Source organism: Drosophila pseudoobscura, chromosome 4 (genome assembly GCF_009870125.1).
Source record: "Drosophila pseudoobscura strain MV-25-SWS-2005 chromosome 4, UCI_Dpse_MV25, whole genome shotgun sequence".
Taxonomy (NCBI): Eukaryota; Metazoa; Arthropoda; class Insecta; order Diptera; family Drosophilidae; genus Drosophila; species Drosophila pseudoobscura.
Genome location: NC_046681.1, coordinates 19735676 through 19758949, shown reverse-complemented (window position 1 = coordinate 19758949; position 23274 = coordinate 19735676). Strand labels below are relative to the sequence as shown.

General features: G+C 39.7%; 1 protein-coding gene across 2 annotated transcripts in view; it reads left to right on the top strand.

The window, feature by feature from the left end:
• The first annotated feature begins 277 nt into the window (after nt 1-277).
• ed (hemicentin protein echinoid) overlaps nt 278-23274 on the top strand; it is a 119577-nt gene continuing 96580 nt past the window's right edge. For both annotated transcript variants that reach the window (XM_001356449.4, XM_015180372.2), the window contains exon 1: nt 278-1559. In XM_001356449.4, the coding sequence (XP_001356485.3) occupies nt 1427-1559 (133 nt within the window). In that variant the 5' untranslated portion in view covers nt 278-1426. The remainder of the gene's footprint in view (nt 1560-23274) is intronic.

The following is a 23274-nucleotide window of genomic DNA, read 5'->3' as shown; positions in this document are numbered from 1 at the left end:
AGAAAAGAATTTTATTTAGCGGCTGCCCGAAGACTTTTTTCCTTGAACAAATAGAAAATCTTTTTAATGTTCGCCCTCAAATGATATTCCAATGGATTGCATTTAAATTCGTGCCGCTGAATTTTAAATAATTTCTATTTGGCGCGCAACACTTCGCTTAATCGGGTGAGGGATCTCTTTTAACCGGTAGCCAACAATGAGTCCCATTCCATGCATAAAAGTTGCGGCAACACTATTCGTATGGGCCAGACTCATGTGCCGAGAAAATCCGATGCGCCCGCAACATGGCGCGTCAACAATGTGACGTCAAAAAAAAAAATCCGCCGGACCGAACGCACGCACCCTCTGTGAAATTTTCTGCCGAAAACCCGTTACGCCGCCGTCGCCGCGTCGTCGTCGCAGTCGCTGTTTAACAATAATAATAAAAATTACGAAATATTAAATGCAATTGTTTGCAACAATTAAAACAGAAAATTAAGGAGAATTCTGTATGAGAAAGAAGTGCAATAATCGAAAGGCAGCAACAATTCAAAGGCCCTCGAAAGTGCAAGAGTGTGTGTGTGCTTGTGTGTAAACAACAGTTAAGAAACCAACAACGAAAGAGGAGAAGAAGCCGAAGTCAAGACGAAGGAGTGCTCAAGAAGGAGAAGAAAAAAACCAAACCCCGCAGCAGCCAGGCAGCGCAGTCAACGCCGACGCCGGCTTGGCATCATTAGTTGGCGGCGACACGATCCAGCGATCGTGCCCTCTCGCTCTAGTGCACGCAATTGCTTACCTGTCAAACAGGTTTCTTTTTCTTACGTCGCGCGCGCGTTTATATCGGATCGGTGTATCGGTGTGTGCGTGTGTGTGTGTGTTTGCTTCTTGGAAACCTTTCAAGCGTCAGGCGGCACTCTCCAGCTCTTTCGCTCTTTTGCAATGCAGCTACGACTCTAACAACAAAAGCGACAACAGCAACAACAAGAAAAGAAGTGTGTAACGGAGAAGCAGTGTGTGTTTGGTGGAAAAAATGCTTCAAGACCAGGCCTAAATCGTGTGTTGCTTAGTGTATGAGTGCATTCGGCCATTTTCGACATATGATTTTGTTGGTTTTTTCTTGATTTCCCCCTTGATTTTGTTGCAATATTCCCGAAAAAGCAAAGAAACCAAAAACCATGTCGCGCAAAAACAAAAGCTAAACGAAGGGGAGAGAGAGAGATAGAGGAGTGGGAGCCGAACAGCCGTTATCTTAAAGGAATAGCGGGAGTAGGTGGAATAGGAGCAGCAAATCTGCAGCACCAGCGATAAAAGCAAAAACAAAGTGGTAGAAATAGCAACAAAACTGTGCAATCTTCGTATACGAACAACAAGAACAAAACGCAAAAGGATAACACACACATCTCCCACCCGAAAAAAAGCAAAAACGGAACAACAACAAGGCGACACAATGAGGAGAGCAGCAGCAATAGAAACGCAAAGAGGAGCGACGGAGAAGGCAACAACAACGACCCGCAACAGAAGCGGCAGCGGCGGCTGGAGGAGGGGAACAGCGCTAACTGTTTGTCACTTATTCTTGACCGGTAAGTGTCTCTTGCGGCTACCCTGTAATCTGTAGGGGATTCTATTTTGGGGGTATATTTCGCCATAAGAATGAGGGGTTTGAGGATGGGGAAGGTAAAAGCAAAGAAGAGGAAGATTAGATAAAAGTGGAGATTAATAATGCGAGCTTTAAATGTTGTACGAATGAAGGGGTATGTAAATATTTAACTACCTCAAATGTGTACTTTAATTTGCTGCAACAATAAAAGCAAATAATCAGAGCAGTGCAGAGTCTCTCAGGGGGATTCAAGATTCGCAAAAAAAAATAAACAAATACATATTTGATAATATTTACAATTGATAAAAGAAAGAAGAAAAAAATATAGGGAGATTATTAAAGATTATAATTTGTATATTTTTGAAGATTTCTCAGCAGAAATTTGTAGATTAGAGCGAGAGTTGGAAATAGGGGCTTTATATCTAATAAACGGACCATTAAAATGGAAAGAAGTTTCTTGTCTTTAAAGAACTTTACATGATTCTATTTATAAATGAAAGAAAATAAAAGAAAAATTTACAAATTAAGAAAAAGTACCATTCTGAAATAAAAAATCTGTCTGTTGCTTATCTTACAAATTTCCTTCTTAAAAATCTTCGAATCTGAGCAATACCTCATATCAACCCATCTCTCATTCAACCCCTTGCATATTTCTGTCTGTTTTTATATCTTTTAGAAAGCCATCTGTTGAACTCTTGTGTAATCTTTGATAATCCCCCTAAATAATCTTAAATATCATCAGGGTAAATTATTAATATTAATCTTTAAAAATCCCTTCCGAAGGCACTCGAATCATTGAAAATCAACCAGAGATATATTCCTCTTATAACCCTTAGATATTTCCTTTAATTATTTTCTATAACATATTCCTATAATCTCTGTTTAATCTTTATTTTATCAGAGTATTTCAATTAAAAGTTTAGCTGGCTTTTACGGTTACATTTTTACTAACTTTTGGTTTTACTTTCAAGCCGGAATTTGTTGTTTATGACAGGTGTCTTCTCTGCTCTACTCCTCTTTAGAAACTCCGTACTTTTTATCACCTTTACACCTCCTCTCTTTCTCTCTCTCGCTCTTCCCTTTACCCCTCTCTGCCTCTCCCCTTTCCCCAGCCCATTTGTTGGATGGTTTTATCCTGCGGGGCCCTGGCCCTGTTGTCACCTTGCAACCGTCACTTTAGTTTTTTGTTGCTGTCTGTTGTTTCTCTTTCTGTTGTTCTTGACGTCATGCCACCCCCCTCCCCCCACTATTATCTTTCCCTGGAGTCACCCATCACCCCGCTTCCCCTCGCTAGAACCCCCATTCCTCTCCCTAGAACCTCTCTAGAATCTGTCAATTGACAGCATTTACCGTTCGACAGGAGACAGGAGCTCCCCCCCCCTTCCACTTTTGAACTTGAAAAAAAACACACGAATAGATATGGAGGGAGAAGGGGGGATGGGGGATGGACGGTGGGGGACTATGTGGCACGAAAAACTTTACTTTGGCACGCTTCTGGCATAAGTTTTTCCTTCTCTCTGATATCATTTCGCTTACAAAATGCTTTTTAATGCCTGAAAAATCAACCGAAAAGCGGGCGAAACTCTTGCACAACTATCGAGGGGGCAAGAGAGGTGTCGAAAGGATGATATGGGGTTTCTAAATTATATGTGTATTAATTCCCCCTATTCGAATCACTCGAATCCGTTCTGTTTTCCCAATTTGTCGTGTGATTAGTGCTTCCCCCTCCCCCTCCCTCCTTCTCCCTCCCTCTATCTCTTGGGAAAACTATTCAGTTTATGGCACCCCTTTCCCCCCTCGCCCAGCGCGTGTGTTTCTGTGTGTGTAATCATTTAATAAATAAAACGTGTTGATTTGACATCTTAATTGGGGGTTTGACAGTAGGTTTTTATTGTGGTTTTTACGCTCATAAAAGGGGAAGCAGAAGCCAAAGCCAAAACCAAAACCAAAAACCATGGAACAGAGCTGCCTGTCAACGCCTGACATTAGAACTTGGAGACCGCTGCCGAGAAATCAATGAACTCTCTCGGGAGGCAAACAGCTTTGGGGCAGAGCCTCTGGGGGCAAATTATTAGATTTGCTGGCAGGCAGGGAATGGGGGCTGCCTGACTGGAGGTTCAAGGAATTAAAAATACATTAAAAGTTTTTGTTGGGGAATCAAGACATTATAAGTAGAAAAGAGATGGGAAAGGGAGAGGGGATCGGGAGAGTTTTTTAATCGAAATAATGCATAAAATCAATTACATTTTTAGTCAATTTACTGGGGGTTGAAATTAAAGAAATTTCCCAGATTTTCTTAGCCCAAATCAGATCTTTAAATTCTTATCGAAAACTTATTAAAATGGTACAAAAAAGGTCCCAACTTTCTGCTTTTTATTTAAAATTGGGTTTGTTTTGGGATCTATAATTTATGGATTTTTCTTTAATACAAATTTGAATAAAATTTCATTAAAAATCTAAAAAATTAATGAATAAATGCATTGTAATTTCTTCAAGAATTTATATAATATTTTTTGTATGTTTCATATACCTGGATATTATTTATATTTAATATTATTTCTTGTGAGAATAACTTTTTAGGGTAAAGAAATCTCTATATTCTCATTAGAGAAATACTCTCTCGGATGCTGCTTAATTTTGTTGCTTGTTTCGCTCCTTCTCCTCTCCTCTTCTTTCTCTTCGTACTCTCTGAAGTACCTTCCAATTTGGTTTTGAGTTTTCCTCGGAAACACTGTCCATGTCGTGTCGAGTGGTGCAATGGAAATGCTTGAGGAAGAAGGACAATAACCACAGACAGCGCCTTGGAACAGAGCAGAACAGAACAGAACCCAAGAATCAAGGATATGCTTAAGGATAATGGTTCCAAGAAGGTTCTACCTCTCTCTCGTCTCCTCTCCTCCTTCCCTCTCGCTGTGTGACCCTCTTTAGTGCCGTTGTGTTTTGGTGTGCGTTTTCCATGCGTTTTTCCTACACGTTTTTATGAGTGTATTTTCTTGCCTTTTGGTTTTTATTTTATTTGCGTTTTGATGTTGTTTTATTTATGCCGTTCGTCTACCTGCCTCTTGTCCCTCTCTTTCTCTTTCTCTTTCTCTTCGTTTTCCCCTCCCTTGGGCTGCCCCTCCTACTCCTCCTGGCAGCCTTTTTGCCTTTGAGTTCTTCCACATTCATTTCATTTCCTGGTGCCTGTCGCTGCCGGCACCCAAAAACTTCATTCTCTATCGCCCCTGCTCTCTCCCCTCGTTGTCCCTCTTCGCTTGCTCCTTTCTCCTCCCTCCCCTCTCCTCATGTTTCCTCTATCCCCCGCTCTTGACGTGTTTTTAGCGCGTGAATTATGATTGTGGCTTAGTTTTTCTCACTTTTCCGGAGCTGTTGTTCTGCCTTTGCCACAGAGAGAGACAGACAGAGTGGGAAACAGAGAGAGAGAGAGAGAGGGGGGTAGAGCCAGGGGCAGAGAGAGAGAAATATCTGCAACTGCTGCAACTTTGAAATTAAAATAAATTAAACAAATATTTTGTTTGTTTCCAAAACACTTTTTCATCCACGTGCAAAATATTCAGCGACGTGTGCGGGAATATCCGCCACACGGAGAAACGAAGAGAAAAAGGCGTGCAAGACAGAGACGGCGACAGAGAGGAAGGATATAGCAACAGCTGCAGCAGAGACACCCAGGAAAAAAACAACAACAACAACAGCAACCAAAAATGCAGAGTGGAGGATTCCTGGCAAATGGGAAATGAGAAACGAGGCGCAAAAAGGAAATTTATTCACAATTTTGCATTTGGAAAATCAAAGTTTCGGGTGTGGGAGGGAGTGGGAGGGGTTCACGAGCGGGATAGTGGTGGAGACGGGGGCCAAGGATATAGCCAACGAGGTGAGAGCGTTTTAAAGAGTTAGATTTTCATATTAATAATTGGTTTAGTTTTATTCGAGTTCTTTGAGGGGTTCCTTTACTAGAAAATATTAGAAAAATAACAGAATATTAGAAGATACCAGAATAACACTAGAATATACCAGAAAATATCAGAAACAAGTCATAACAATACTGGAAAACAGGTCCCGAAACAGAATCGATTAGAAAATTCATAAATTATCAGAAAAGGTAAAAAAAAATATATCCGAAAAATATTAGGTACAACAAATACCGAAATGGCGAGACTTTAAAGTATCTTCTTCATTTAAAATAATATCCCATTGAATATCCCTTATCCCACTTTCCATATAGCCCTAGTTTGTATCTTCTTTACCAGCAAAAAAAGGTATCCACCAGCGGTTAATCCCCCCCTTTTCCCCGCTCTTTAAATCCATTCAATGTTTAGGTTTTAGTGAAATTTTTGTTTAGTTTTTTGTTGATATTTTGGCATGTGGAATTTATGACGCGCACGGGTCTCTATCTCTCTGCCTCAATTTGTATCTCTATATTTGTATTTGTGTATGCCACATGCCCCTCTTTATCAGCCACTGGCTCCGTGGGCCCTCGCTCCGACCCGTGTGTGAGGTGGGTGGCGGTTTAAAACGCGCAGCTGTTTAAACAACTTCCAACAGCCGAAATGCAGCTAAAAAACGAGATAAAAAACGAGACGAGAATTCCTCAACGAGTTTAAGCGAGTATCTCACAGATACAAAACAAAACAAAACACGCACACGTAAAAACATATACAAATACCCTAGAAAATAAATGCAATAAAAATTCAATAACATTTGCTGACTGACGCCAAAGTTTTTAACCCCTCAATGGCCTCGTCATTGGTTTTGGTTTTGGTTTTGGTTTTACACAAAAATTGTAGCGCCAACATTTCGAGAATATAAATATACATATAACGTTATTTTCTATATTTTTACCGTTGCGGTGGCAATGATTTTACCTTTTCGCGTGTTTGTCATCAAACAAAATTATTTTTTTACGGTATACAAAAATATTACTTTTTAGAGAGAGAGAGAGAGAGAGAGCGCGAGAGAGAGAGAACTTTCTGCTTGGCATAACAATTAATTTTGTATTTAATTATAATTTATTTATGCAGTTTTTTATGGGTTTTTTTGTTGTTTGTTTCTTGCATTCTTTAAACGTTTGTAAGCGATAAAAATCGCTGGGGGGGGGAAACGCCCGGCAGTCGCGTCAGAGTCGCTTTAGAGTCGCGCTTGAAGACGTGAAGGCATTTCTTGACCAAGTTAGCAGCCGCTTTAGCCGACTGTCATGCTTCAACGGCTGGGGCTGCCGCACCTCACCTGAGATTCAGCTCCACACACCACTCTACACCCCTCTGCCCTTTGCCCCTACCCCTGCCCCTGCCCCACTGGGTTATGGCGTCCCACACACCTTTTCTCTCCTTTTTGATTGGAAGACTGCTACTGGAATTGGAAATGCGAATGCCAATTGGATTTTGGGGCCGTTGGGGGGCGAGTGAGGGAATAGGAATTTCGTCTTTAAGACGACCGTTTGGATCATTAGCATGGATTGTGTTTTGCTTACCTGATGATGATGTCTGATGTCTGCTGCTGGAAGGAGGCGGAGAGTGGCTTTAGTTTTTCTTTTTGCTTTTGATTTCAAGACTTCGTCAAGTGGGGAACACTGTGTGGGAAGACTCTTTAAGATGGGAATACTCTGATAAAGAAAAATCATTCTGTCTTTAGAATGTTGTTAAAGGAAAGATGGAATCACTTTTTACAATAAATACGGTTTTTAATGAAATTCTCTTGGGCAAAGTTAACGAAACATTTTTCTGGAAAAATACCAGAAAATACTATAAAATACCAGAAAGTACTAAAAAATACTAAAATACTAGAAACTTCAGAAATGTCCGAAAATACAATATAAACAGAAAATTACTTTTTATATACTTTTTTTTTATTTATTTAATTTTTTAGCGAAATTAATCCTAAATATTTTACAAAGACTAAAAAAGTTTCTTCATCTTGAAGAGTATTCCCCATTCGCCTAACTTTAAGCTTCATTTTCATCAGTTTTTGTTTATTTTTTCGCTACTGTTCCGCACTTATCTTCTTCCCCCTTTCAGCACTCTTTTCTTCTACTCTGTTTTTTTTCTGCTTTTATTTATATATAATTTTTTCTTGAACCGCTTCGGGAGCCCCCCGTCATATCATTGTCGTCGTGCCGTTGCAGGGCTTCTGTTTGCTGATTTCTGCTTCTGTGCCTCCGTGCCTCCGTGCCTCTGGTTCTCTGTTCTCCTTTCGCCCCTTTGTTGGCTTCTTTATTGGGGATTGCTTTTCGTTGTGTGCCTTTCCAAAAAGGGAGCAAAAAGAGTACGAGATACCGTGCGTCCGTCCGTCCCTCCGTCCGCTCTAATTTGTATGCGTAACATGTCAAAAATCGTTGTGGTCAATACACTGATTGCTTTTGCATGTATCTGAATATCTGGAGCTATGGCTGTGGGGTCTCTCTCTCTGTATATCTAACTGGTAAATGTATCTGAGTATCTGTTTCAGCTCATTTCGGCCACTCGCACGTTTCATGTTTCGCTGATGTCTGATGTATTTATGGCCCAGCCCCCGAGTCTTTTTCTGCTACTGTTTTCTGCCTGCTCTGTTTCTGTTGCTGTTTATTCCCCTGATTGCAGCTGTAGGGTTAAAAGCGGGTAAAAACGGGTAGAAGATGGAATTTGAGGTAGATTATGTTTGAGGTTCAAAAAAGAAGATTGGAGAGGGGTTTGTTTTAGGTAGAATTCGTAGCGTTTTAAATACTAAAAATGTTACTAGATAAATCTAAAAAAAAAAATACCTATAACATACTTAAAAATACTATAAAATTAGCAACAAAATAATAGAATAATCTGTTTATACTGCCTCGAATGAACATTCTATATTTTCCAGTATTTATATAGTATTTTTTGTCGTATTATCTGGTATTTTTGTGGTTTTTAGCTAGTATTTTTCTAGTATTTATCCAAAAGTCTGCCTAATCCATTGTTGGGCACATATTCCATTATTTTCGTAACACATTTCCTCCATTAGTTGCAACATTCAAATGCGACATTCTGTGACTTCATTTTCCACTACTTTCCATAAATCAGCCGCAAATGCAAATACAAATTAATTAAATCTGTTTCAAAATGTTTCAATTTCACAGTCACACAGCCGGAAGGCCTTTGCCCCTACCCCTCTGCGTAAACCACCCTCTCTATCTAGGACAAAACCCCCATAATGATCGTTTAGCACTCGAATTTGTTCATCGTAAATTGCGTAAAAGTAAAACCGAGAAAAGAACAACAACAGACGGAGAACAGAACATAAAGTTTTCCCAGCGATTGGGCCTTCGGGCGGCACAAAAAAAATCAGTGCATCCCTTAACGGCATTGGCAACCCTGGCAATGGCTGCGAAACACCTATTCCTTCCCCCCAGCATAATGCATGCACTCTTTCTTCTGCCCCTTTTGTTTCAATCCAATCCAATCTGTCTTTTTGTTGCCTTTTCAGGGTTTCTCAAGCATATCAATTTGCTTTTTTAGGGTTGTTGCATCTGTGGAGGAAGAGGTGGGGAAGGAGGAGTGCCAAGGGGTGTCCCAAGGATGGAACATGCCGCCTCCCTGTCTGAGAGATCCACAGAAATTATACAAAATGAACTGTGAAAACCTTTTTTTGGATTTCGTTTTTCGTTTTCTGTAAAACGCATTTTGTTTTTAATCGTGATACAGGGGTTGTCTACCCCCCCTCCGCCACCCCCCATTTGACACGCCCATTAGGAAGGGCAATGGAGAGAGACATTTTACGCTATGCAAAACATTTTTCTAATCAAACATTCCATTTCATTTGTTCAATTGAGCGGAGGAGTGGGGGATGATCCAAGGGTAGATGCTAGCCGGCAGGGGGATGGGATGTGTCTTTTCGCCACAGTTGAAGTTTTTCATTACGTCTCGAGTGGAAAAAATTCATTTGCAAAGCCCCCCTCCCGCCAAGCCACGTCACAGAAGTCAAAGACCACCCCCCAACCCTTGGAAAGAAGTGCAACCCCTGGATGTGTAGTGCTCATTTATTCGCAAAAAATTAAGAACTGATGAAAATATTTGATATATTAATGAAAAATTCCTTAAAAATATATATCCGAATGTGCAACCGACCCAACCCCCGTGTGCAGCACCCCCCTACCCTCCAGAGCCTCTACAATCTTTTCCACCTCTCCATAACTCCCCTCTCGACTTAACCGAAAGTGTTTTATTAATTTCACTTTGCACTCGAAATGCTTTTGGTTGGATTTTTGCACAGAAATTGATTTCGTTGCGGAATCAAAGAGAAAACATAAAAAAACACAAATGGAAAATGGTAAATAAAGAATGAGGAATGAAAGAGAGGGAAGAACAGAGTGGGAGGGGAATATTAAATGAAACAAGAGTCGAGTTTTACATTACCCTATATTGTTTGTATAAATGGTAGATGAAATACTATGAAAATACCAGAAAATAGTAAAAAAAATACTAGATAGTACTATAAAATACAAGAAAAAAATAAATAAATACAGGAAAGTACTGTAAATATACTGAAAATACAATAAAAATACTAGAAAATACCATAAATACTAGAAGTTATTAGAAACATACTCGAAAATACTGCAAAAATAGTGATGATACTATAAAACCTCTAGAAGTACCACAAAGATACTTTAAAATACCAGAAAATACTAAAATATTCAGTTCTGAATATTTCCCATAAAAATTACAGCTTTCCATGGTACAAATTTTATTTTCAAATATTTATTTATAGCATCTCTTTGGTATTTTTCTAGTCTAGTCATACAATCTCTGCGAACCCACTATATCGAATCCTAGATACCTTTTTTCCATCATATCTAACAGGTGCTAAAAGTCGTAATACCCTCATAAAAGGTATTGCAAGTTCAAAAGATGGACTACAAATCGCATACGAGTACCGTGTAAAAAATCGTACTTATTGTACCGTTTTTTCAAAATATTTTTTCCAATGGTGTTTTTATCTATTATTTTTCGTTTTTCGCATTTATTATATAATAATCGTGTTTCTCTTTCCCTCTCAGTCTTCCTCTGACTGACTCTCCTTTTGTCTCCCTTTTTTTTTTTACCAACCTTTTTATTCCACCGAATAAAATTTGTGTATTTTTATTGAGTTTCATTGAAGCGCATTGAAATTGCAATAAAAAGTCATATGAATGGGATAAAAGTCCGCTTCCATACTCCGCCATTTGCCACCCCCCACTTTTCGCACTTGATAATTTTTTTTTTTGTGAATTATAAATGAAAATACAGTGCCAATGTGCTTTTAATTAAAAACTTTAAAGTTTCTTTAACCAACGCGGAAGGGTGGGAGGAAAGAGTTGATGATTGGAGGGTTAAATAAATGGAACCCCCCAGAACTCAGAAGAACAAACATCCGGAATTCTGAAAGAACAATATGGGGGGATTTCAGAGTTTCCATAAATTAATAATGAATTATAAATTATGCGTTGAATAATTGCTTAGAACTCGGTTTAAAGATCAAAATGATTAAAGTGAATTATTGGCTAGAAGGGGGGATGGAATTGTACTTTTATTTATTAGAGATTGGAAATATCATTCCATTTATTGGAAGGGGGAACCCCCGGGAAGTGGCACTCTATTCAGAGGATCGGAAACTTAGATAATAATTCATCCATGGGCATATCTATTTGTGCATAAATCAATTTTAATTGTTTTTCAATTTGTTAAACTTTGTTTTTTCAACTTTTATCTACTGTTTTTTCTTTCATTCAATTTTTTTCTCATTTAATTTATGCATTTTGTAGATTTTTCATATAATTTATTTAAAGTTGATTATTTTTGTCTATTTTTTTTTGTGAATTTCTTTGATTATATATAAAAAAGGGTTGGAAAAACATGTAAATATATTGGAAATTCATTGAATAAATTAACATAATAAGATTAAAATGTTTATTTTGCTTTTAAATATATTTTAATAAGTATTTGTCTAGAAAATTTATAAAAAATATCTAAAAATTTAAAGAAATCCCATGTTACCCTCACAATTTTCCTTTATATTCTCTCTCTCCTAAATGTCCTTTAATTTAATTTAAAATTTTCTTTAAAATTGTATTCCGTTCCGTTTGCATTTTAAAGTTCTTCTTGTTCTCATTCTCCCTCTGCTTTGCTTCTTTCGCTTCTTCGTGTTTTCCACTTCACATTTAATTTGGGAAATACGCTTCTCATTGAGAACCCCCTTTCCCTCCCTCCCGCCTCCTACAGGCGCTCCTTTTCTTCTTCAAGAGAGAAGCCTTGGGGCATGGCTTTAAAAATGTTTATTTCTCTTTTCGCTAATCACCTGCCAAAATGTGAAGAGCAAGACGCCGTCTGACAAATGATGGTAGAACCGAATCCTCCACTCGAATGCAGCACTCTTTGCCACCCATCCATCCATCCATCCCCCCTCGCTTCCTCTTTCTCCCTTTCACCATTCCTTCTCCTCTTTTTTTTTTATTCGAGTTTCAAATTCTTTAAAATACAAAAATTAATACCAACAAAAAAGTACAAATCAAATAAAATAAAGCAAATAAAATGCTAAAGAATTTCATTGACAAGTTGCCCGAAACACGGGGGAGGGGAGACACTTAGAGGGGATGGGGCCTGGCTATAGATTTTCTTAGAAAAAACCCACAAAGAGGAAGAAAGAAAGGAAAAGAAAATCAATTTCCCTAAAAAAGAAAATGTATGCGAAACATTATTTTTTCGGCGCCAATTTGACTTGGATTTTCCCCCTTGGATCTCCAGGCACACCCCCTCTTTTGTCTGGCAATGAAAATGTGCTTGTAATAATAACTGCTGAGGGGGTAATGGCGGGCGGAGAGGGGGCATGGGATGGGAAGTCCTTCTGTGGCTCTATAAAGAAAGCCAAAATTCAAGGACAAACAAACAGCGGAGAACTCTCTCTCTCTCTTTGTGTGACTCTTATTCCTCATAGTCCCCCCTCTCTCTCTCTCTCTCCTTCTCTGACTTTGCTTCCCCTTCGATAGCCTCATTTTTTTGTTGTTGTTGATTTTCCTGGCAAACATTTTCCCCCCCAGGGCTCGCATAGCTCTGCTTAGAAGTTTTCTTTTGGCTGGTTTTCCTTTATTTTTGTAAGTAATTTTCATTACACTTACCTTCAGGGGGAGGCCCCCACCCCCCACCCTCTAGGATGGGGACTTGGGGAAGGAGCCTTCTCTATTTCCCCGAATAGGCAGCCAGGCAATAAATTTTAAAGACGATGCCTTGAAGGCAATTTTAAAGCCTAATTTCCATTTTGTGCGATGGCGGGAGGGGTAGGAACAAGGAGAGTTTTCCCAGGTGAACCGAAAGGCTAGAAGCAGCGGCAAAGGAGCAGGAATTTTGCGGCAGGACCTAATCTAAGTTGGGAAACTTTTCTCCTGAAAGCCTTCCCTTCCTCATTTGCCTCCCTCCGGCTTCCTGGCTGGCTTATGGCACTACTTTACGTAATTATGTCAATTGCCATTAGGCGGCGGGCGGGGGGAAACCTACCCCAGGCACAGGCCCAGCCCCAGCCCCAGACATGACCTTGGCCCTCCACAAGTTTCGGCAGTCATCGATAGACTGCCCGCCCCGCCCTGGCCCCAAAACCATTTTCCCTTTGATTTCCATCTGCTGAATGGAGAGGGGATGAATGAGGGGTGGTGGTGGGGGGCTGTGATAACCAGCATAATCCCTGCCGGCACAAACGCTGTTGCGTGCCCCAAAGACATTGGCCACCGACAAATGCGGTTTCCAGTGCCGCAAAATCAATCAAAAGTCAGTTTATAGAGGCGGCCCATGCAGGCGGAGCAGCTATAATGGAGATATTGGAGGCTCTGTCTAGGGGTGTTTTGGGGGTGCCATAAAGTGCCGTCTATTAGGGATATATAAAAGGACTTGATTAACGTGAAAACGTGACCAAATCATTCGCCATTAATGTTGCACATAATTGAAAATTAATTACAAAACAAAGCGACAAACAGGAGAAAAACAGCGACAGCGACAGAGACAGAGAAAAGCGACAGGACGGCGTCACGTGTAAAGGAAAATACGAATTAAAATTAATATTGAAATGTTAAAACTTTTTTTTCTTCTTATTTTATTTTCTCTGTTGCGTAAAAGCTTATTAAATATGAATTAATTTCCATTAATTTGCTGTTTGTGAAAATCGGAACGGAGAGCCGCCCCTTCAAACTCTTTTACTAACTTTTCCGCTTGGATTTACCATTTTATCCCCCAATATGTTCGATTAACTTTTGGATGAAAGGCATATCGGTTTAAGGGAGAATTTGCATACAGCTCTTTATGGGATTAAAGTATGTACTTATACGATTTTTAAGGATATTTGTATAATGATATAGCCATGAGACTAACGAGTCTACGGATCAAATGATGAATATTTACAGTGATTTTCTGATTGATTTTCTACATGGCTTATAGAAAATTATAAGCTTTAAATTGGTATCCATTTTGGGTTAAAATAATATTATTCCAGAATTTTTAAAGAACTTTTTAAGAAATTGTCTGTAAAAAGGTTTTTTGTCGAGGCACAGTTTTTGGTATTTTTTTTTCTACATATTTTCCATAAGTTTTTAGTGAATTTTTCATTAAATTTATGCTAATTTTCCATCAAAAAATATTATTTAAATTTAATATATTTTGGAATCCCACTTTGTAATCGGCTGTCCACAAACCATAGATTTTAGAGGAAAATCTAGGGTATTACCCCAGTACAATTAATATTCCCCTCCTCCTGTCCCTCTCTCACTCGCTCTGTGTCGTTCTCTGTTAAATGTTCATAAATGAAATGCATTTTAATTAATTTTGCACAAAACGCATCAAGCGTTTGTCAGACTCTGGCCCCAAAATCCTCAGGGATATAACCATAAATTGCCATCCTCCTTCTATCCGCATCCCGTATCATTTTCTGTGCTGTTTGTCGAATGTTTACATAAATATTTAATAGACAAGATTAATTTCAATGGATTGACTTTGCCACAGACACACAGCAGCAGCAGCGGCAGCGGCAGCGGCAGCAGGGGGTGCGGCGGCATGTGGCATTTGTGTGGGATTTTAGTCATTTTAATGCCAGACATAAGAATATTAATTTATTCTTTTCGGTTTAACAATTATTAATAAATTATGGCCCACGATTGTATATTCCATATTCGCCATTTTATTATTTGTATTTCAATATTTGTTTGTTTTTAATTATTAGAAACGAAAAATCCATAGAAATGTTTCACGTGCCTAACAGTTTTGTTTCTGTGCGAGCAAATAATTGAATTATGGCCAAAAGGAAAATACATTCGGAGATTATTCTTTTTCTTTCTGTTATTTGCCGGAAAATTTAAAAGTGATGCTGCAATAATTTGATTTAAATATCGGCAAAAATTATTGGCCCCAAAAAGGAGCTTAAAGAGAGAATTTTTATGAATATTTTATTCACTTTCCATTTGAATATTCAATGGCCGGAATGGATACCAAAAATTGTATAATAGAATTTATTTGGAAATATTTAAATGTTGAGTGTTTAATGGGGAATATTGTGGACTTTTGCTTGAAATATTAATTGAAAATAATTATTAGAAAATAAATAATTGGCAATTGGGAAAAACGTTGAAAACTATTTGAAAAATTATAGCAGATTAGAGAAGAACAAAAAGGAAAAATTCTTAATTCTTTAGAAATATTCTTTTATTATTTAATTTTTAATTATGGATAATTTAACGGAGACTATTTGGGATATATGTATTTATCATAATTAATGGGTAATTGATAGATCTTAGTTGATAAATTATTTATCGATAGTTTCGTTATGAGTAAATGTTTAATACTTTGTGTTATCGTTTGGTATTTGATATCAGCAAATATTCAAGGCTTTGGTGCTATTTTTAATCCATATTTTAAAGCTATAAATCCTCAATAAAGTCTTCTTACTTGAACTCGAACTTAAAATCATGATAGAAGTCCAAAGAAATTATAGTTTTCGATTTACATAAGCTGTAAACCCAATGTTCTGTTGTTTCTACCTTTTCGTAATCTTTCTTTTGTCCATAGACACCTCTATACCTGATGCTAAATTATTCATAAATTCGTTTGCCAAAAGTTTAATTCCGCCACAATTTACCGGCAATAAAAAGCAACCTTCAATCACCATCAAAAATCTTGCGTTAACAGGGGAGACCCGAACTGGACCCCGTTAGATGCTTTTAAATCTCTTCAGACTCGTAAAAATGTTGAGCAACAAAAAACCACAAAAAAAAGTTGGCAATTTTTTTTTCTGCCATCCAACTTTTATTGTTGTTAAACAAAATATAGCACTAGAATGCTAATTAATTTAGTTTTCTATAAAAAAGAAACAAAACCAGAGATTTTGATGAAGAAAAAGAGCGAAATAAACAAATATAAGATCCTCCTGTTTTTGGAGGAATTTTTTGAAATATTTAGGCCTCTATAAAGGGGGAAATTTCAAGCCAACTCCCGCTAAACAATTGCGCTATAAAATAGTGGCATGCCCCACCTTCTGCCTTCTCTAATTATGTGTTGGTGTGCCCCACTTCTTGGGTGTTGTTTCTATGTACATTCGTTACAAATTTCAAATGAACTCGAACTCTGGCACAAAAGACACAACAACGACTGATGGAAGGAGACGGAGAAGTAGGAAAGTAGAAAGCTAACAATAAACAAAAGGCACTAAAAATTGTGTGTGTAAATGGGGTTTATTACAACACTCCACAGGCAGGGATGGGGAGGGAGCGACCGGAGCGATAGGTGGAAAACCTGTAAATGCAGCTGTCTCTCAGGGGGAAAAGGTGTGAAAAAAGAGCAGCAGCTGAAGGGAAAAACCAGAAAGAAAAAGGTTGGCAAACGATTGGGCAACATTTGTGGGGAGGTAGGGGCGGAGCAACATGTTGCTCAGCATTTAACAGCGGCAGAGGTCGTACTGTTGAGAAGTACAGCAGTACTGTTAGCAGTACACTGTAGCTGTTAACAGTACCGTCCGTAGAGTGTTAACAGTACTCTGTCTGTATGTTAGCGGTGTATCTCTCTTAACAGCATTCTGTAATCAGAAAAAGTGTACAGCAGGGGGAAGGGGTAGCGGTGCGGAGCAGCTCATGGAGTACTGTACGACGTTCTGTACGTGATTTGCGCTTGATTTATAACTGTAAAAAGAATGTCATCAACAGAAAGAGGAAGCAGCAAAAGAAGCACTAAGAAAGCACCACTAAAGAGGGGGAGGGGAGGGAGAGAAAAGAGTGTTGCGTTGTGTTGTTGTTCTTTATGTTTATCGCCTTTCTGTCTCTGTCTCCTTTTTTCCCCCTTTTTTGACACTTAAAAACTCATTAGCAGAGGAAGAGGAGAAAAGAAAAAAGATTCAAACTAAAATGTCAACTTGTTGCTTCAGCCACCACGCCCACTCGCCCACAGACACACACACACACTGAAACACTTAAACACTCAAAAAAGTGGGCAATCATAACGCCTAAAACCGCAAAAAAAGCAAAAATAAAGAAAGAATGAAAAACCAGAAGAGGAAAAACAAGAAAGTAGGAAGCCTTCCCAAACAGCTGCCTCGTGGATAGAGTTGGGCAACCGTTTAGTAGAGATCCGGTCCACACTCTCCTCCAATTTGCTCTCTTTCTTTAGGGTATCAGAGAGGGGGATTTAGATTTGAGCAGAGGATTGGTAAGGCAGAGAATCCCCCAAAACATAAAATATATAGACACAATATTATGTAAAAATGCAAATAACTTTTTCCCTTTAAAAGTTATTCAATTGAAATTTCATAGCTAACAATATAATGGACTTTTTTAAGGTTTAACGAAGTTTGATCAAAATCGGAACAGATATTCGCGAAACTTTTGTATAGCTTTATATTCCTAGGGTATCTCATATTCGTGGCTTTAAAGTTGGTTTTACATTCGGTTTTTTTTTTTTGGTTTTTGCCGTTTCAATGCCTCCAATGCTAAATCCACTTGTCAAATGCAGGCGCACACACACACACACACAGGCCAGTGGCTGTGGCATCAACAGACAGAGATGGAGACAGCGCAGAGGCAGAGGCACAGCTGGTCAGAGAAAAAGTACCGAAGGGGAGCTCGAGCAGGAGCAGGAAAGGGAAAGTGGAGAAGGAGAGGTGTAGAAGAGTATTGAAACAGCAGGGAGGAGGCGAATGGAGGCTCTGGAAGGCCGCCTGCCGTCAACGCTGACACCGCGGCCTTAAGAGTGTCAAAACAAAACTATTTATTACGCTCTCTCGCTCCACCCCACTGCATCCCTCTCTCTCTCTCTCGCTCTCTCGCTCTCTGGCAGGCATCCCCTTTCTCCACTTGGGACAGAGACAAAGAGGCCTGTCCACTTGCTTTCAAAGAAAAGGCAGTTCTGCATTTCTTATGCGACATTGAAATTAAATTGTCTGTGCAACGTAAATGAAGAGGGGGAACAGTGGCAAGACACTTGAAAGATGCGAAGAAATTTCGGTACGGGGGAGCGACAAATGTCATTAAAAGAGAATGTAGAGGGGGAAAGTAGAGAAGGAGACAAATAGCACTTAGATCTTGGAGAAAAGGTGGGAGATACGCCGGAAAAAGACAAGATGAACTCAAATAAAACTGAATTTAACAAGAAACTAGATGAGAAAAGAAGGTATAAACAGAGGGAGGACAGAGAAATATAAGTAGAGAAGGTAGAAATATAATCAAAAGAAGTAGAATCACAAATATCATTAAAATGGTGGAATAAATGCTGCGAGAAAAGAGAAGGCGAAGGCACAACAAATTCTAACGTAAATGAAGGCAAAAGGCAAGCCAACAGTCGAATGCAACTCTGCTGCTGCCTGCAACTCTGTCTAAATAACCGTAAAAAGCCAGCAAGCGAGAGAGCTAGTGGGAGAGAGAGAGAGAGAGAGATGGAGATGGAATTGCCTACACAGCAGCCAGCGTGTGCCGTTAGCTGTCAGTGCAGTTATATTAGCTGCAAGAGCAGAAGAGCGTGAGAGAGGAGGCTGATGAAGAAGCGGGGGAGAAAGAAGATGCAGAAAGCGGGGGGAGCGGGAGGGAAACAGCAAAATTGACAAGCGCAACATTGAAATTGCTACAATGACAAACTGCAAAATGTGGGAGAATGGCAGAGGAGAAAGGGAGGACGTGGAGCGGAAGAGAGAGAGAGAGAGAGAGAGCAGCAGCTGATGCACTGCCACTTGACAGAGACGAATGTGGCAATGGGAAAGAGAGCGAAAGAGAGGGAGAGGGAGAGGGGGGAGGGCTGCACGTGCGTCTGTGCCCATTTAAATATAGTAAGCACCAAAGATGCTGCTGCTGCTGGTAGAAGGAGACGGCGGCAGAGCCCCAGCCCTTGGATTGAAAAATCTACACCCGGAAGAGTGGGAGGGGGGGCGGCGGCGTGTGCAGGAGAGGTGGCAGGGCATGTTTAATTAATGCAAAGTAAATAAGAAGAAGCGAAAGCTGGAGATGCAGCAGCACCAGCAGGAGGAGGAAACCCCAATGGAAATTGATTGAAGAATGTACCACAGCCGAAGAGGGGGGGGGGGGGGGCATGCCACCCCAGATGCATCTCCTGTTGCATTGTTTGCCTCCCCTCCCCTTGGTAAAACCAGACTATTTATAAAGAGGTCTCCTCCCCTCGCTCTCCCTCTCGCCCGTTGATTGAGCAAAAATTGTTGGTAAATTGGTTTTTGGTGTTTTACGGCGGAATTTTTACGGCTACGGGTAGGTCGGGGGGAGGGCATAGGAAGGCATTTCCGTAATTTGTAATTGAATGGAATAGCTCTGAGTGGAGGGATTTCTTCTCTTTTTTAGAGTAACTAAGAAATATTTTAGAGTAATTTTTTAGAGGAGATTTATGGAGCATTTCGGAATTCTTATACTTTCTATAGCTTCCAGAGTATCTTTGTTTCTTGGAGAATATGTGGAGTTTTTTTTTTTTAGTAGAGTTGAGAGTGGGAGAGTCATCTGTAATTATTCTTGGGTAAAGAATGTAGAGAAACCCATTGGAAACGTGAGAGATCTTGAAATTTAGGCATACAAAAAAAGATTATTAAATTATTAAATACAATAAAATGCATTCAAAAGATGAAAGATCTGATGGGGCCTAAAGATTAAGAGCACGCAAGGCACTTCACTTGAAAGATGCAAGATCTGATGATGGAACTATTATCTTAAAGATGCGATTGATCAATTACAATGAAATAATGGTGGAAATCAAATATTTATGAGCTGGAGAATGAGCCTTTGTTGTTGTGGAAAATATGTGCAGTTTAGACCTTCCAGATCTGTAGATCTATTGTACTCCTATGATCACGCACTTTTGCAAAGCAGGAACATTGTTGGGAAAATTGATTTATGATAAATTATGGCATCACTTGACATTTAACAATGGAATAATAACAAAGAAAATGCTACATTTAATGCGAGATCGCACAACATTGGTAGAACGTGTTTGGAATTTATTTTAAAACTAAGTTTTAATTACTAAAAACTTGTATTCCCTTTTTTGGAATTTTTAATCTATTAAAAATAATATTTTTCATGGGAAACATCAGCCTTTAAACGAATATTTATGGGAAAACCTTTATTTTTTGTTGGGAAAATTTAATAAATCGATTATTAGTTATATTTTGATTGAAAGTGGAACAGTATATGATATATTAGTCATGGGGAACCTTCCTTAAGTTTAATGATAAAGCAGACAAATGGATATCACATCTTATGCAATATAAATCCATTATCAACACTTTCCTTTCCCTAATCATATATAAAAAAAATATTAATATATTAATGTCTAATTAATTAATGATGAAATATTTATTTCCCCCCATTCCCATTTCTCACACACTTTTAACTAATTATTTCTCCCTCTTTCTCTCTCGTCTCTTTTTAGGTAAGTCTCGCCGTGAAATAAATATTTAAGATAATGAAGAGCATCCATCATAAGCGAAAACCTTGTGAAAGGTGGATTTCTGTCTCATTTTGTTGTAAGTTTTTCACATTTAATTTTTTGTTTAATTAAAGAAAAACCCAATGAACAATGCAAAAGCCAAGACACTTTTCCATGATTTATGAAAGAGATGTATTTTTACGCGAGACAGAAATAGAAAGTTTTTCAAGCAAAAATAACTAGAGACTGAAACTGAAACCGAAAAAGTATGGCTTTTAACAATTACAAAAGCGAAAGAAAGTGAAAAGCTTGCAGCCCCCCTCTAAATAGCTCTTTCAGCAGCTGCTCCAAAATGTAATTGTAATTGGCATCTGAAAAAATACACCACCAACAAATCCTAATCAAGTGTGACCAGAGTGACGGAGAGGGAAGGGGCAGAAGTCTGATTATGGCAACAGAAAAGAGAGAAAAGAAGAGCGAGAGAAGGAGGATGTTGGGGGGGAGATGAAGACTGAGATTGAGACCCCATCATCGTCACATGCGTAAAGCTCATTTCATTCATGAGGGAAGTGGCCGGTCTGCTTCTCCTCCCCTCGGCCTGCCTGCCTCCCTGCCTCCCTGCCCGAAACCGAAGCAAACTTTCAGCTCAAATTTCGAAATTTGAAACGCAGCAAAAGTGGAGGGATAGAGGGAGGGGGTGGGAGGGAGAGGGAGGGCTACTACAAAAAGATAGAGCGAGAGAGATGTCAAAGAGAAGCCTACTGATAGATGGAGTTTCATCTTTGTACAGTGGCCATCCATTGATACGCTGTCGTCGACATTCACCCACCATCCTCCAATGGCCTCATCAAACACTAGTCTCCCACTAGTCCCCCCTCCCCGCTCCCACCCTGTCGCACATCCACTCCGCAAACACTACTCCGATTTCCCCTTCAATTTCCCTCGCGATTTTCCCATCCTCATCCCAGCAAAAAATCAATGATGCGCAATAATTAGCGCAACGCAACGCCGCTCACTGGTTCCTCTGGAACTCTAACAGAGCCGAGCCGTTCCGTTCCGATCCGATCCTCTGGCGCGACGGCCGCCGCATTCCGCCCAACCGCATTCCGCACTTTGACGTCTTTCAAATCAAAAACAGACGCCGCTTCCTCGCACACACTCGCTGGCTGGAAAACATTTCCCTGTTTTCCGTTGCAGTTGTTGGAAAGCAAAAGCAAACCGAAACGATTTTCCCTATTTTCCGCACCATTTTTGGTCCGAAAAATTAGCAAATTTTCGCCAAAGCAGCAGAATTTTCAGTGTCTATAGGTATCCCAGGTGTCCCTCTCTCTGTCTCACTTGTTCTCTTTCTCTAAGCTTATTGGCTATGAAAGGGGTGGAGGCTGAATCCTCTAGTCGATGGGGTACAGGCATTTCAAATGCAGATTGAAGAACTACCAAAATGTTCCGTCTAATCAAAAATAGTAATTAGGCGTTTCGTGTAGTTTTTAAACTAGTTCATAATGTTTTCCCGTTACTCTGGAACTAGTTCCAATGGGAAACTCACCAGAGAACTAATGGCAAATATTTTCCTAGTTGTGGGATAGGTTTAGGTTGGTTTCGTATTAGATCTCACAAAAAACGCATGATTGAGGAACTAGTTCATTTTTTCTTTATTAAGAATACCTTGAAAGGCCTTAAATTGCGTTTTAGGATCTTTAAACTTGTTTTCATGGCTCATGCATGGTTTAATGAGCTGTCGGAAGGAATGAATGAGCTAGTTCAATTAAGGAACCAAAAGTAGTTCTATAAAAATCTTTTTTGTTGATTGAACTAGTTAAAAAAGGTTCTATTTTAATGAAGTAGCTCCCAAAATTGTCTTTAGTGGTCAAATTTATAGCTGAATGAGCTAAAGTTCACGGTTCAATGTACTAGTTCCAGTCGCTATCGTCACAAGTGCAGTTTAGTTAATTTTCAGTGAAATCCCCTCCTCTTTAAACCTTTGAAATGGGCCTAAAAAAGTGAAATTGAATTTCCATTTGAAATGTTTGCAATTTCCATTCAAGGTTCGATGAACCAGTTCCGTAAATCACAAATTGGAAATGCACTCTCTCTCTCTATCGCTCTTTCTGTCTCTCTCCGTTTGTGACCCACTTCTATCAACCCAACAAAATTCTCGCATAAACAATTGACCCATGGCCCGTGGCCCGTTGTGGCCCCCTTCCCCCCAGCCACCCCATCGATCCCCTCTTGGCCCAACGCTAACCGCAAATGCACAGGCAATAAAATGGCTCATCTGTTGGCCATCGTGTGCGGACGGACGGGATTTCGATTCAGGATTCACGATTGGGGGTACACTGACGCCACGCCATGCCTCCATCCCCCCACCGTTTTGAATGTTTGCCAAATGCCAAGCATCATCATAATAATTATGGCAAAAATCGTCGCTGTCAACGATGGACAAACGCAAATTTGCAACCATTTTTCGAAAGAGGAATGGAACGGCACGGCACGGCACGGATTGGCAGGGCTAAAAGGGTGCTGCCACTTTAAAAATGGCTGCCAAACATTCGATGGTTGAAAGGAGGGGGGTGGAGAGGAGACCTGCGGTGAGGGGATCTGCCAGCATTCGATGGAGAGAGCAGATTCCGGCCGCATGCAAAACCACAATTTCATACAAAATTTCACAAGGGCCCCGTGCCCGGTGTCCCGCCTACTCGTTGCAGCCACCTCCCAATCATGGAATCACCTCCCCCCCATCCCCCCATCCCCCCCACCTACTCTTCTGGATGTGTTGTCCTACATAAATGCATTTTTCGGAATGCGTGTCGCGTAAAATTTTACCCAGTTTTCCTGTTTTTT